This window comes from Microtus ochrogaster, chromosome 2 (genome assembly GCF_000317375.1).
Source record: "Microtus ochrogaster isolate Prairie Vole_2 chromosome 2, MicOch1.0, whole genome shotgun sequence".
In the NCBI taxonomy this organism is placed as follows: domain Eukaryota; kingdom Metazoa; phylum Chordata; class Mammalia; order Rodentia; family Cricetidae; genus Microtus; species Microtus ochrogaster.
In genome coordinates, this window is record NC_022010.1 from 75,521,066 (window position 1) to 75,534,380 (window position 13,315).

Genomic DNA, 13,315 nt, shown 5'->3' on the forward strand with positions numbered 1-13,315 from the left:
AAGCCCTTGATACTAAGAAAATAAGAGTTCAGGCAGTTGGAAACCCTAGGGAAGATGTGAATTTGTAGGTGACATTGCTATCTGAGTTTATTGCAGGAAATCTGAAGAATCTGGATATGCTCTTTGAAATACATAAGCGATATACCAAATGAAGTTACATTTCTGGGGAAAAGTGGGTAACCCTGCCAGGGTGAGAACAGAGATGAACTTTGAAGTGAATGGTTACATCCTTTGGATAACCTAACTTCTGTGATGAAAAAAAGGGATAACAGGGCACAGACAATTCAAGCTTGGTCGGAAATGTTGGGGCTTCCACACCAAAGCTGCCATTTTGTTCTCTGTTCTACATAGATCCTTGTCTTTGTTCTAACACATTTTGCCACACTTTTTTCTTCACTGAGGATTTCCATGCTCTTTCCTTTTATCTAATTCCTTCTGTTTTCTTTTCCCCATTTGCTTCTTTCTTCTGACCCAAATCTTGTGGTTTCTCTGGTCCAACTTGCTTAGACCCTTAATTTTAGCTTCTGAGAGATGACGATAGAGAGAGTTCTTGGATTTGGACAAAACTATTATGACAGGAATTATGTTATAGACTCATATTTCTGCCACACAGAGATAAAGAACTGAGGAAAGGAGTAATAAACAGGATTTAAAAGTATGGTTTTACACCACAAATGATTAACTAATAGCTTTGTGATTTCAAGAAAGCAATCTATATGATTTGAACCTAACTTTTCTTGATATGACCATTTTTATAATATCATTAAAAGGAGGTTACTGGCTAAATAAAGTCCAAGTGTGTGGTTTAAGCCTTGTTACTATCCTTGATACATTGAGAGTGATCATGAAATTATGTTTATAAAATAGTACTTTTCATTTTAAATCTCAGTATTTTATTGATATTTTCTTTAAAGAAAATATTCTGAAATGTGTTGGTGAATATCATTTTTCATTTGAAGTCCTAGTCAACTGAAGGAATTGCAATGGCTGAAGAATAAAGAATAAAGTCAAATACAGGATAAACAATCTCGAAGAAAATATGCTTTTATACATGCTCATATGGAGTTTCATACATCCTCACTGTTATTTTATTCTGTCTTGTCTGCCCTCTGCTCTATAAAATTGTCTTGTGTTTCATTAACATTGCACTTATTTTAGAAAAGTATGTTTAAGTTTATTAACAAACTGAGAATATCATTTTTTTTTCCTGCTTAGGAAGAGCAAACCATTTGATAATCTTAAGGAATTCAAGATCCTTGCTCTGTTCAAAAGAGATATTGTGAACATTTCATGCATTTATATCACATACATGCCGTCCTCAGATTCTTACTGTTCCACATGCCAATACAAATTCCAGAGTCTCATGTTAAAGTCACTTACCAATCCAGAAAGGTAGGAACTCTAAATTTTTATTACAATATTTTGTCTTAATATTAAAACTGCTCTTTATGTTTTGGCTAAGAAGTTATGTATGCAAATGTTGGTTAATTTTATTATAAAAGGATCTCAAATGTTTAAAAAAGACAAAATATATTTTTTATCTTGAGTGATACTTATGGTCATTCATAATTACATTATCTGAGCAACAAAAAACATATAATAATTTCAAAAGGTATTGGTAAGGTTGAAATTGACACAATATAGTCCTAAAAGATTTATAAATATTTTCCTTTTTGCTTGTTTATTTTCAGCTCAAAAACAGTTTATTTTATGAGAGTTTAAGGGAAAAAGAATAGGACAAGAAAGCGGTAAATCTCAGCAACTGTAGCGAGGATTGAGGCAGAGAAGAGAATAAGGAGAGAGAGAAAGAAACCCCGTTCTTTAAGTTAGGGTGGACAAGGTTTCAGGAGGGATTCTTGACACCATTGAAAAAGTCAGGCACTGTTCTACACAACTACCATTCCACCGCTGGATGAGTGATACAGGGGAATCATGGGACTTGCTGACCAGCTAGGCTAGTCCACACAATGATCTCCAGGTTCCATAAGACATCATATCTCAAAGAATTAATGTAGAAAATGATAGGGAAACATCATCTTCAGGCCTTTGTAAAATTATTTGCCTTTAAATTAGTTTCTAGCCGGGCAGTGGTGGCGCACGCCTTTAATCCCAGCACTCAGGAGGCAGAGGCAGGCGGATCTCTGGGAGTTCGAGGTCAGCCTGGTCTACAAGAGCTAGTTCCGGGATAGGTACCAAAGCTACAGAGAAACCCTGTCTCGAAAAAAAAAATAGTTTCAAACACTCTTCTGTGGATGTAGTTGAGTTTCATATATGTGTGTGTACCATGCACCACACATATGCACATGCTTCCATGTATATCCCGTGCATAAGTACATGCACCACACATACACACCTACATGCCCATAATAAAAGAAGTGGTTTGTGGATTGATTGTAATCTCTTTAGTTGGTTGTAATGTTTCTACTTTAATCCACTTTATACACACACACACACACACACACACACACACACATATATGGATCTCAACTCTCTTTTATGAAAGTGCAGTACAGAAGATTAGTATTTATAGAAAGTAAGAACAAGCTCAATATATGATTATATGTATGTATAGTGATATATAATGCCTGTGTAAGTGTGTATGAGTGTGTGTGTGTGTGTGTATGTGTGTGTTGAGGCAAGAGGTCAGCCTTAGATATCATTCTTAAAGGGTCATTCACATTTTGTTGAAGAAAGGGTCTCTCACTGGCATCACAGTCATAATCATTAGGAATCTCCCTCTCTCCACCTCTTCAGCGCTGAAATTGTAAGAAAGTGCCACTGTACGAGCCTTTTTATGTGAGTGCTAGGGATGCAGTTCCTCATACTTGTGTTACTGACTGACTGAACTGCTTCCCAATCTGAGAACAAGCACTTAGATCAGCTCTACATCCACAGAAGAGTCTTGGAAACTAATTTAAATGCAAATAATTTTACAGATTTTTAGTATGATAATATACATACATCAAAAGTCAGTAAAATGCTATTATAGAGACAAAAGGCAGTTTCTACCATTCCTGTGACTGAAGTGTATGCAAAACATATCAAACCAGTAGATATCTAAGCAAGAACATTTACCTTTTAAATATGTGGTTGGAGCAGAATGTCATATCTTGAAGGACAAGGTTTTAAGTTTTCAACTACATTTGATTTGGTATTTATTTTTACAATAAAAACATTTTTCATTAACTAATAAATTTATTCATTGTAGATATTTTGGAAAATTTGTTTCATATGTAATGTTTCTGCTAAAATAGAATTATTAATGTTTTCTGCTTTTCCATCAACATTTTCTCATTTCTTTTTTATGCCAATATATGCTGCATAAAACTCAGTCATAAGTAAGAAATAGGACAAAGCCATTCATATATGCTCCAGTACATAAAACACATGGGTATGGGATTTTCTTTCCCAAAACCTATACTATGGATGGATTATGATTATTTACTAGATTTATAAAATTTGGATGCAATTCTTTTGACTCAGAAAAGTGAAAATCTAAAATACCTCTGGGTATTTAATGATGCTCTCAGCATCCTCTTCTGGCCAGAGACAGAAATGCAAAATGACTCTTGGATGAAAGTATCCTTTATGTTCAATTGCCTAGGTAACTACTGTAATCATCTAGTTACATTCCTCTTTAGATATGTCCACACAGCTCATACAACGTCAGTGAGAATTTGGACTGCTCACCTCTTGGAGAGGTGAGCAACAAAGGATGTGATCCACCTTACTTTACACACCCTTGATGAGTAATTTTATCTCCCAAAGTAGTTATCTCCAGAACCTCCTCTCAGCCACTCCAAGTAAATTAGTTCTTTGTTTTGAGGGACCAAGAGAAATACACAGAAGAGGTGTGACCTTCAATGACTTCCAGAAAATTCCTTGACTGAAACTGATTAAAAAATTAATATTAAATATTTCTGTTGGTGTGTATTTGCATAGATTGTATTGGGTAGAAGAATAGCACTTAATATCAAAAGCAAAAATTTAGAATTCACCAAAGTTTATTGGTTCTGTTTTTTTGATTATCAGTTCAACTCTGACGTCACCTGCTGCTGCTGGCTCATATTTTTCTAGATTATTATATACACAAGATTGTAGGTCATTGTATGTGTGTAATTTTGCGCTTATCTCTTGCCTATATCAGTGAAACTTATGGATGAATAGACTTTCATTGTAAGTTTTATAAGAAACAGTCGAAGTGTTTTTCAAAGTAAGTATGTTTTGCATTTTGGCCTGCATTAAATATTTATTGCTCTTCTGGCAAGTGTTCTTTGGTAACCATTGTCTTAGTTACCTTATATTACTGGGATAAACACCATAGCTAAAGCCACTTAAAGAAAAAAAAAAGCATTTCACTGGGACTTGCACTTCCAAGGGGATAGGCAGAGAGCACAGCAGAAGGTAAGCAACAAGCCTTCCCCAACAAGGCCACACCTCTTAGTTCTGGCCACACCTCCTAGTCCTGGCCAAACCAGCACCAACCGGAGACTAAGAATTCAAGTGCCTGAAACCTCTGGAGGCACTCATTTAAGTCACCACAACCAGATTGGTTTTAGGTTTTGTTATGTTATTGCTGCTTGATTGGTCTCTTGTTTTTTTTTTTTCATTTTTATTTTTTAATAGGTACGCAAATATAGCTTGTTAATTTGCATTTCTCAAATGGCAATGATAAGGTCATCTCTGCTCTTGAATTTACATGTTTAACCAATTAAAATTAATGACAGTGCATGTTAATTCAAGCTTTGCCTTTTTGTATTTTATTTGTCCTATTGGTTCCCTGCTCAGTTTTTTTTTTAATCATTCTTTTGTATTAATCAAGGAGTTATAAAATTGTATTGCTTTTTTTATGTGGATTTGCAAATGGTTCCTTTGGAGTTTATATTAAAATATTTAGTTTACAGAAATTTACCTTCAGGTGATTTTTAACACTCTACATAGGAAAATATTACAGTACCTGCTTTCATTTTTCTGTAACACTTTTTGTGCTGTTGTTGGCAAGCACTTTTCTTTTGAATGTCCTAAAACATTCTTAATGAACTGTACCATTTCTGCTTAAATTGTCATTAAAAAATGAAAGAGACAACAATAATTAGAGACATGGCACATGTGTGTGTATATAGTATATGTGTGTACATATATCTTCAAGTGTGAATGTGCGTGTTTGCTCATGTTTGTGTAACCATGTGTGTGACTGTGTCTTACAATGGCTAGAGATAAAATCAGTAAATCAATTTTCCTTAGTCACTTCTGTTTTTTTTTTCTTTTTTCCATTTTTGGAGACATGGTTTTTAATTGAATCTAGAACTCATGATTTTGTTCCACAGATCTAACAGCTATCTCCAGGCCTTCTCTGGCACCCATCACCCCCAGTTGTGAGGTTACAGACTTGTACTCCAGTGCATGGGTTTTACGTGGGTGCGTGACTTCAAAGTTTCATGCTTGCATGGAAAGAAGTTTGCCAAGTGGAACTTCTCAGCCCCCTTTTAAGATGCTTGTGCTGATAGGGGCATCTTTTTATCTGCTTTAACTTACTTTCTAGTGTGGTTTCCGTAACATTCCTTCTACTGTGCCTACATTGTTTGTGAAGTCCAATATGACCTTTTGAAAATTCCTTATGTTTTCTTCATCCTGAAAGATAATATTTCTCGCCATGTCAGAGGAGCAGCAGGTGGCAGCTTCCTGAGCTCAGTCCACTAGAATACAGGCTCTGATGGGAGAATCTCAGATATAAGCAAGGCCCTGAGGGCTTCGCTTCCATAATCACTCTTGCTACTTCTGTGTCTTTACATGGTGGCCGCTGCCATTTTTCTCTGGTATCTGCCATGATGTGTATGGATGTGGAAGTATTCCCACTGTCTTTAATGTAGTATGATTAGCTCATGTAAATATTCAGTTCTACTGGGCATTTTTACCTGTGGGTTATTATGAAGATGATTTGCTCTTAAGCTGTACTGTTTAATTGAAGTAATGATCTAATCAATAGTAGTGATGATTTTGATAATTAAGGGTTTTTAACAAATGTGATAAGGGATTATGATAGTGGTTAGTTTAGTGGGAAAATTAATATAGGTAAAGATAGATTATAGTGTTATCCCTGCCCGTGATAAAGCAGGAACTGCAGAAAATAGAAAACAGGAACAAGAGATTGTCAGTTAGGACTTCCAAGTTTGTAGAAAGGAGCTGTGGGTTGCATTCCTGCCGCCCTGCTCCCAGCCGCCTGGCTAGCTTATACCCCGAAATAACAACACACAAACTGTATTCATTTAAACACTGCCTGACCCATTTCTATTAATGTGTGTAGCACCGCACCAAGGTGCGCTTACAGGGAAGATTCTAGCCTACCTCCATCCTGGGTCGGAGCTTCATCACGTCTGCCCGGGAGAGCAGTGGCCTGTCATCTGTCTGAGGCGTCTTACCTCACTTCCTCTTCCTCCCAGCATTCTGTTCTCTTTACTCCACCTATCTGATTTTCTGTCCTATCAGGGCCAAGGCAGTTTCTTTATTTAACCAATGACCTTTCTTCATTATAAGTTTTTCTTCAGAAGTCCTATAGACTATGGCTTAGGTTACTGAGTAGGTTACTGATTAAGGAAAACAACTGAGCCCCAGAAGCTAGGCTACCTCAAGTTCTTTTAATCTTAATGTTGGGAGACGTGCTCAGGGGTTTCAGTGTATATCATAGCTAACATAAAGTTTTAAATAATGTCTTAAGGTTAGGTTAAGATAATTTTGTTAATGATTTGAGGTAGAAAATATTAGGAATCAATTTAAAATTTAGAAAGAAACACTTTTAATAGTTGATCAAGGGACCCATTGAGGTCAAAGGACCAAAACAATGGCAACCTGGCTATTGCTGGCTGATGTGCCTTTCCTGCTAGGATGGGTTGGTGATCAAAGGTGATGATGAATTCCTTGTATCCATTTCCGCCCTCATATTCCTGATATAAAAATATTTTCATGAATGGGTATGTACCCTGAGGATTTAAAGTAGAGCTTGTTGATTGTTTTTTTCTACATAGACGTTTAGATTTGTGATTCTCTTAGAATTTTTGATAAAATTACCTTTTGAGATAAATAATAAGGTGATTGATCCGTTCTTTGTATCTGCAAAATGCAGCCTGCTAGTAAAAGAACTGACTGAGAAAAATCCCTTGTTTACTTATGCTTTATTAATTTGTAACAAGTTGCTTGGACATGAATGTTTGTGGGGTTTTGGGAATAAATTGTTTTCACCTGTAATATGTGCAATGTTTAATCATTTAAAAGAAATGGGAAACATGTTGTTTTTTTTCACTGATATTCCTTCTAATTATTCACTTAAAAATAGAATGTAACTACATTTTAATTTTTATATTGCTTACAAGATTTTGCTGGGGTCTATAAGCTGTTAGAAAAAAAAAGGAAGTGAGAAGGAAGATATCAGGGAGTAGCGTAGAAGGAATTAATCTGGAAAGAGACAGAGGAAGGAAACATTAGGGTGGAAGAACAGAACAAAAGAAGAAGAGAGTAGAACCAGCAATAAAACGAGCCGGGCGGTGGTGGCACACGCCTTTAATCCCAGCATTTGGGAGGCAGAGGCAGGTGAATCTCTGTGAGTTCGAGGCCAGCCTGGTCTACAAAAGCTAGTTCCAGGACAGGCTCCCTCCTGCATCTGTTTACAGCCTGTCCAGGGGCTTGCAGGCTGTGCATCTCCTCTTCAGTTTCTCTGACCTGCTGAATGGTTGCTATTTATTAGGACCCTGGGTGTGATCTTGACATGTTGGAGATTGTGTGTGTGTTTCCCTTTTTTGCTGGCCCCAGAAGGAGCTATCGTTCAGATAGGTCAAGTCCTTAGTTCACTGATTCAGTGGATCCCCTTCAATCCCTGAGCAGCTGAGGGCTGGTCTCCACAGAAGAAGTTCAGTGTTTTCAAAGGTTGTTTCTTTGTCTGTTGCATTGATTGTCCTGAGAAATGTATTGCTATCCCTTCTTTGCATATATAAACAACTTATTTTCTTATGGAACTTATTTTACTTGGATAGTCACTATTTTTTTTTTTTTTACTGAGCTGGAACAGTTAGATTACAATATGCCTAGTAATTTTATTCACATTTCTTATATTAATATTATGAATGATTAATGATAACATTGTAGAGTAATAGCTTCAAAGACTAACAGGCAAAAAACATTTTTTCTATGAAGGAATTTTATAACAGAATTCTTGTCTTTGCGGTCTATTGCTCACGGACCTGCAGATTGATAATTTGCTCTTTTTCTTTTTAAAATAAGATTCTATCTAAAATTTCACCTAGACAAATTTATTTTTGTTTCTGTATTGCTTTTTCCCTTTCCTATCTTATTTGGGTATACCTATTTCAAAGTTTGTTGTTGTACTAGAACTCACCAATGCTTTCTTAATTTTCCCGATTGAACTTTCTTTCTGATCTAATTTTGGAGAGTTTGGGTTGCTATGCTTTGCTGTTTGCTGGTCTTTGCTTCTACACTGTCAAACAGTTGTTAGTTCTGTGTAGCACAGTCTTCAGTTTATATACTGTTTTGTATTTGGAAGTATGATTTGTATTTTACAGCTTATGTCTGTGGTTAATTTTTTTGAGCACATGAAATGAAGGTATAATAACTAATTGAGTGTGTTTGTGTTGGTTATCACATTTGTGCTAATGTTGTGGGTTGTTTTAATAGGTTAAGTCTCTTCCTCATATGGTTCCATCCTCTGCTTCTTTGCCTGCAAGCAAATTACTTACAAAGCCAAAAAGACAACAGCCAGGGCCACAAGCACTTTGTTATTCAGTTATTTACCCTCTTTTGGTCCTGAACTTCAAACCTTGGGTTCTGGCCCAGCTCTGGTCCTGTTCTGCTAATGCCCTCCCACTGAGCTTTTTCCATATCCTGCCTGGTCTTTTTGGATCAGATGCTAGACATTGTGTGTCTTTTCATATTGACTGCTCTGTGCTCTACAAATATTTTTATGAATGCAAAATTTCTGTAAACATCTTTGGGGCTGGATTTCAATAAGCAATAAAACTACTTTTGGGCAGATGTTCTTTAGAAGGCCTGGAGAAATATTTAAACTAGCTTTATTTACTTTCATTCTTTAAGCACAACTTATCTACCCAGGGAAATGTAACTTATGAATTTATCCCTGTCTGGCAGTTAGGATCAGGTATATTTCTGTCTCTGTATTAATGCTTAAAAGTATTTCTTTAAGTCACTTTACAAAAGAATGTTAGAAAAATAATGTGATATATCACACAAACATCTCAGAAAGATATTTAAAAGAAGAAAAATATATTTCTTATTTTTATTCTAATTATGTATTGCAGTTAAAAACTAGATTAGGTTTAACTTTAGATAAAATCTTTGAATTACCTTTGTTGTTATTAAGTTTTTTTTATCAATGTAATATTGTCCTTTGTGTTAAATCTGTAATAAGAAAAATAGTAGAAATGTATCATTCAAAGCTCATGCTGAAATTACATATGTGAAACCCTTCCTTCTCTTGGGACTTTTAACAAATACACCTTTTTGAAATAGCAGCATTTTCATAAGAATGAAGGACCTATTAATTGTATAAAACAAACTATTTCAAAATTAGAGTTATGAAGGAAAATGTGACTACTCACAATGTAAAGAGAAAGGAAATAAAACTTTCTTATAAATATTGGTGAAGCTTAAGGTTGGCAGGCTTTACACATCTGTTTAAACTGTTCTTACAATGTTGCACATGCTTTCGAGAGGGAGGGCTATGTGGTATGACATATACTCTATATGTTAATACAAATCCATGGTGATTGGCTTGTGAGTAGGTTCTAATTAAGAAGAAAATAAAGGATACCCTTGCTTTGCTTGTATATTTCAGACACGCAGTCTGGGAAGGCACTAAATGGCTGAGGTAATTTTTTCCTTTGTGGATCTGACACATTTTTAATATGAAAAGAGTGGGAAAATGAGGCACAAGAAAATCAAATATCGAAAGCGTATATTCATACATAAAAACAGCCAAACAGAGCAGGAATTGGTGCAAGTGTTTGAGGGATGAAAAACCTTTCCTTAACTTTTGTTTAATTTTTAAAAAGCTTTACTTTTATTTCACCTGTATTTGTGTTTTACCTATGAGGTGCCCTTGCATTGTTTGCATGTGGTGCCTGCAAATGCTAGAAAAGGGTGTGGATGACCTGGAACTGTCCACAGCTGTTCTGTGGTTGCTGGGAATGAACCCCCAGGGTCCTTTGGGAGAGCATCAAGTGCCTTTATTGCTGAGTCATGGCCAGTCCCTAGAGGCGCAGATTACGATCTGCTGCCAGCATCTAAAAATTTCCATAGTCTCTGAGCAGTATCAGTTCACATTTACTGGGCCACAATGTGAAAATGGCAGTTGTGAGCAGTCTTTAGTATTTTAAATGGGGAGCATTTCCATAAAGATCAGTGTTTATATTTTATATGCAAACATACAATTTATGTCTTCTAAAAATCGAGAAATTCAAACAAAATCTGCTCTTGAGTATGTTGCAACATTGAGAGCTGTAGTGATTCATGCCCGCGGTCCCTGAAACTAGAGGACACAGAGCAGGTTTGACGTGAATTCAAGGCCAACCTGAAGTGTGTTACAAGACCTGGCTAAGACAAAGGAAAACAAACATCACCCAGTAGTGTTTCCACCAGACAAGGAGGTTGAGAGACATGAAACTCTGGAGCCTGGCACCAAAACTAAGATGATCTGTATGCTTGATCTGATTGCTCTTGATTTAATAACCATTGATTAAAAAAAATGTTTATTCATACCATGTTTTATTTTTTCATCCATTTTTTTTTTTTATTTTCAAGTTTTTCCAAACGTTAACAGGAAAATAAGCAACTGGGCAAGATGCTGAATTAACTATAGTGGTTTGATCTCCAGTGCTGTATACATGTTCTTATTAAAATATACACTATTTTTACATGGTGTTATTTCAAATTTAATTGTAATGAATGGTAAATTGGGGTGGAAGAAAAGAATTTAGATGAATGATGTCTTATATGTCAGTCTCTGTCCTTGGGGCCAGTCATGATGGAAGAGCTATTTAGTTACTTTAATGTTGAATTCAGGAAGGGGCTGATTCCAATAGCACTGTCTATGCTATGCAGTGTGAATGTTCTGTGATGCAAAAGAGACAGAAGTGGAAAGGGAGAATTATTTGCGTTCTCACAAGCACTATCTCTATGTCATCTCAACACGGATGAGACAAGTGGATTCAGTTCTAAGAGATCCTTCTAGCTCTGTACTTTTGGAAAACCAGCTCATTTCAGATTTAGACCTTTCTAATTTTGCATGAACGGAAATAAATTTTGCTACTTTACTAATAGCTGTTTCCCTCTTTTCTTCTCTTTCCAAGACCACCAGCTTGTAAGTATGATTTTGTACTTACAGAAAGGAAAATAACAGAACTTCGACCAGATACATGTAAGGTGTGAACGCCTTCTGTGATCCATTTCAAAATCGTGGGCCAAAGGATTTGTCCACTGCAATAACGTAACCAGCATTGTTTTAGAATGAACTATTCAATCTGTTATTCAGGTGTATATATATGTTTTTTATATGTTTTTTTTATTAAAAATTTCCACCTCCTCCCCACCTCCTCTTTTTCTCCCCCTCCCCCACTCTCCACACCCCTCCCTCCCCCCCTCCCCTCCCAGTCCAAAGAGCAGTCAGGGTTCCCTGTCCTGTGGTAAGTCCTAGGTCCTCCTCCCTCCGTCCATATCTAGGAAGGTGAACATCCAAACTGGCTAGGTTCCCACAAAGCCAGCACATTAAGTAGGATCAAAATCCAGTGGGTGAACCCAAAGGTGTATATATTTTAACACATTTTGGAGATTCAAGATAAGAAAATATAATATTCATATGATAAAAAGCATTCTGAATATATTCTAATGCTGTTTGTTTTCCCTTATCTGCTTCCTATATACATTTTAAAATTGAGTATTTATATCTTATCCTAATCAGTGAAAATGTTAAAAACATATTTTCTAAAGAGAAATAGCAAGTTTAGTGCTTTAGAGTGGAAGAAAATTAATATCACTGTACCTCTCTATTGTAAAAAAAAATTTAATTTGAAAATTTATTGTTTAGTGAAATAAGTTGGATTAATGTGATCCTTAGTAAGATGAATATTTTTATGTGCTTCAAATAACAATGTTGTGCTACTGTGTCAAATAAATTAATAATTTATGAAGCTATGATGCTTAAGATGAAATCCTAAATCCATAACTTAATGACTTTAAGTAGATTAATTCAATTCATTGTATTTCTAAGTTCTCTAAGAAATGTTTATGAAATTTACTCAAGTAAGCTACAAATAGTATTTGTTCACCATTATGATAAAAATAAAGATGATTATAGCTAACAGTTGCATAGATCATTGTGCCGTTGGAGCATATTAACCCGTCTAACTATGTAAAACCACTTGAAACTAGTCTTACATAACTGATGAAGAGACGCCAGCATAAAGATGCTGAAGACTCATGTGTAACTCAAGTCTCATCAGAGCTATCTGGTTACATGTCAATCAACTTGTTAACATCCTTCAGCAACTTTTTAGTAATGTCAGGAGTTAGATAAAATACCACTGTAATTTAGAATGCAATCTAAATTTCCGTGGCATTCTCCATCTCACCTGTTTAATCCAGGCCCTTCCCTGCCACAGAAATGTCTTCCTTGAGTCTCTGTACCTCTGTAGTTTGTTATTATATGCTACTGAAGCTACTGAAGGGGAATGCCAAGTAGAGTCCATACCAATGCTCTTCGTTGTGGTTTCCTTTTCTTTCTTCCTTTCTTTCTCTCTTTCTTTCTTTCTTTCTTTCTTTCTTTCTTTCTTTCTTTCTTTCTTTCTTTCTTTCTTTCTTTCTTTCTTTCTTTCTTGTTGTATTAGTGTCTTAGTGTCTGTAGTTGATTGTCTTCCTGTTATATACTCACAGGACCTACTATGTGTGTGAACACCACCTGTCTTTTTCTGTTTCAAAATGTCTGTGTAGTGTCAGTTGACCAGCCAGACTAGAGTGTGACCCACACAGTGTCCTGTTCGGGCATAATCACATCTCTGAAGTAGGATGTAATTAAATTCATTTTAAAATTAAAACTTTGTGTGTGTGTGGTGTGTGTGTTTCTTGTGTATGTCAAGTGTCCATGCCAGTACACACACAAACACACATACACACACACACACACACACACACACACACACACACACACACACACAAATGTGCTTGTTTGTGTTGAAGCTGGAGGACCAACTGAAGTGTCAGTTTCATGAGTGTTGGCTACCTCCTTTGAAGTAAGAAT

The 13,315-nt window shown here is 35.9% G+C and overlaps 1 protein-coding gene across 1 annotated transcript in view; it reads left to right on the plus strand.

The window, feature by feature from the left end:
- The window catches only part of Lipi (lipase I), a 35,699-nt gene extending 31,051 nt beyond the window's left edge, over positions 1–4,648 (plus strand). Inside the window, exons 9-11 of the mRNA XM_005345273.1 lie at positions 1,216–1,392; positions 3,642–3,701; positions 4,627–4,648. Of these exons, the coding sequence (XP_005345330.1) occupies positions 1,216–1,392; positions 3,642–3,701; positions 4,627–4,648 (259 nt within the window). The remainder of the gene's footprint in view (positions 1–1,215; positions 1,393–3,641; positions 3,702–4,626) is intronic.
- The last annotated feature ends 8,667 nt before the right edge of the window (positions 4,649–13,315 follow it).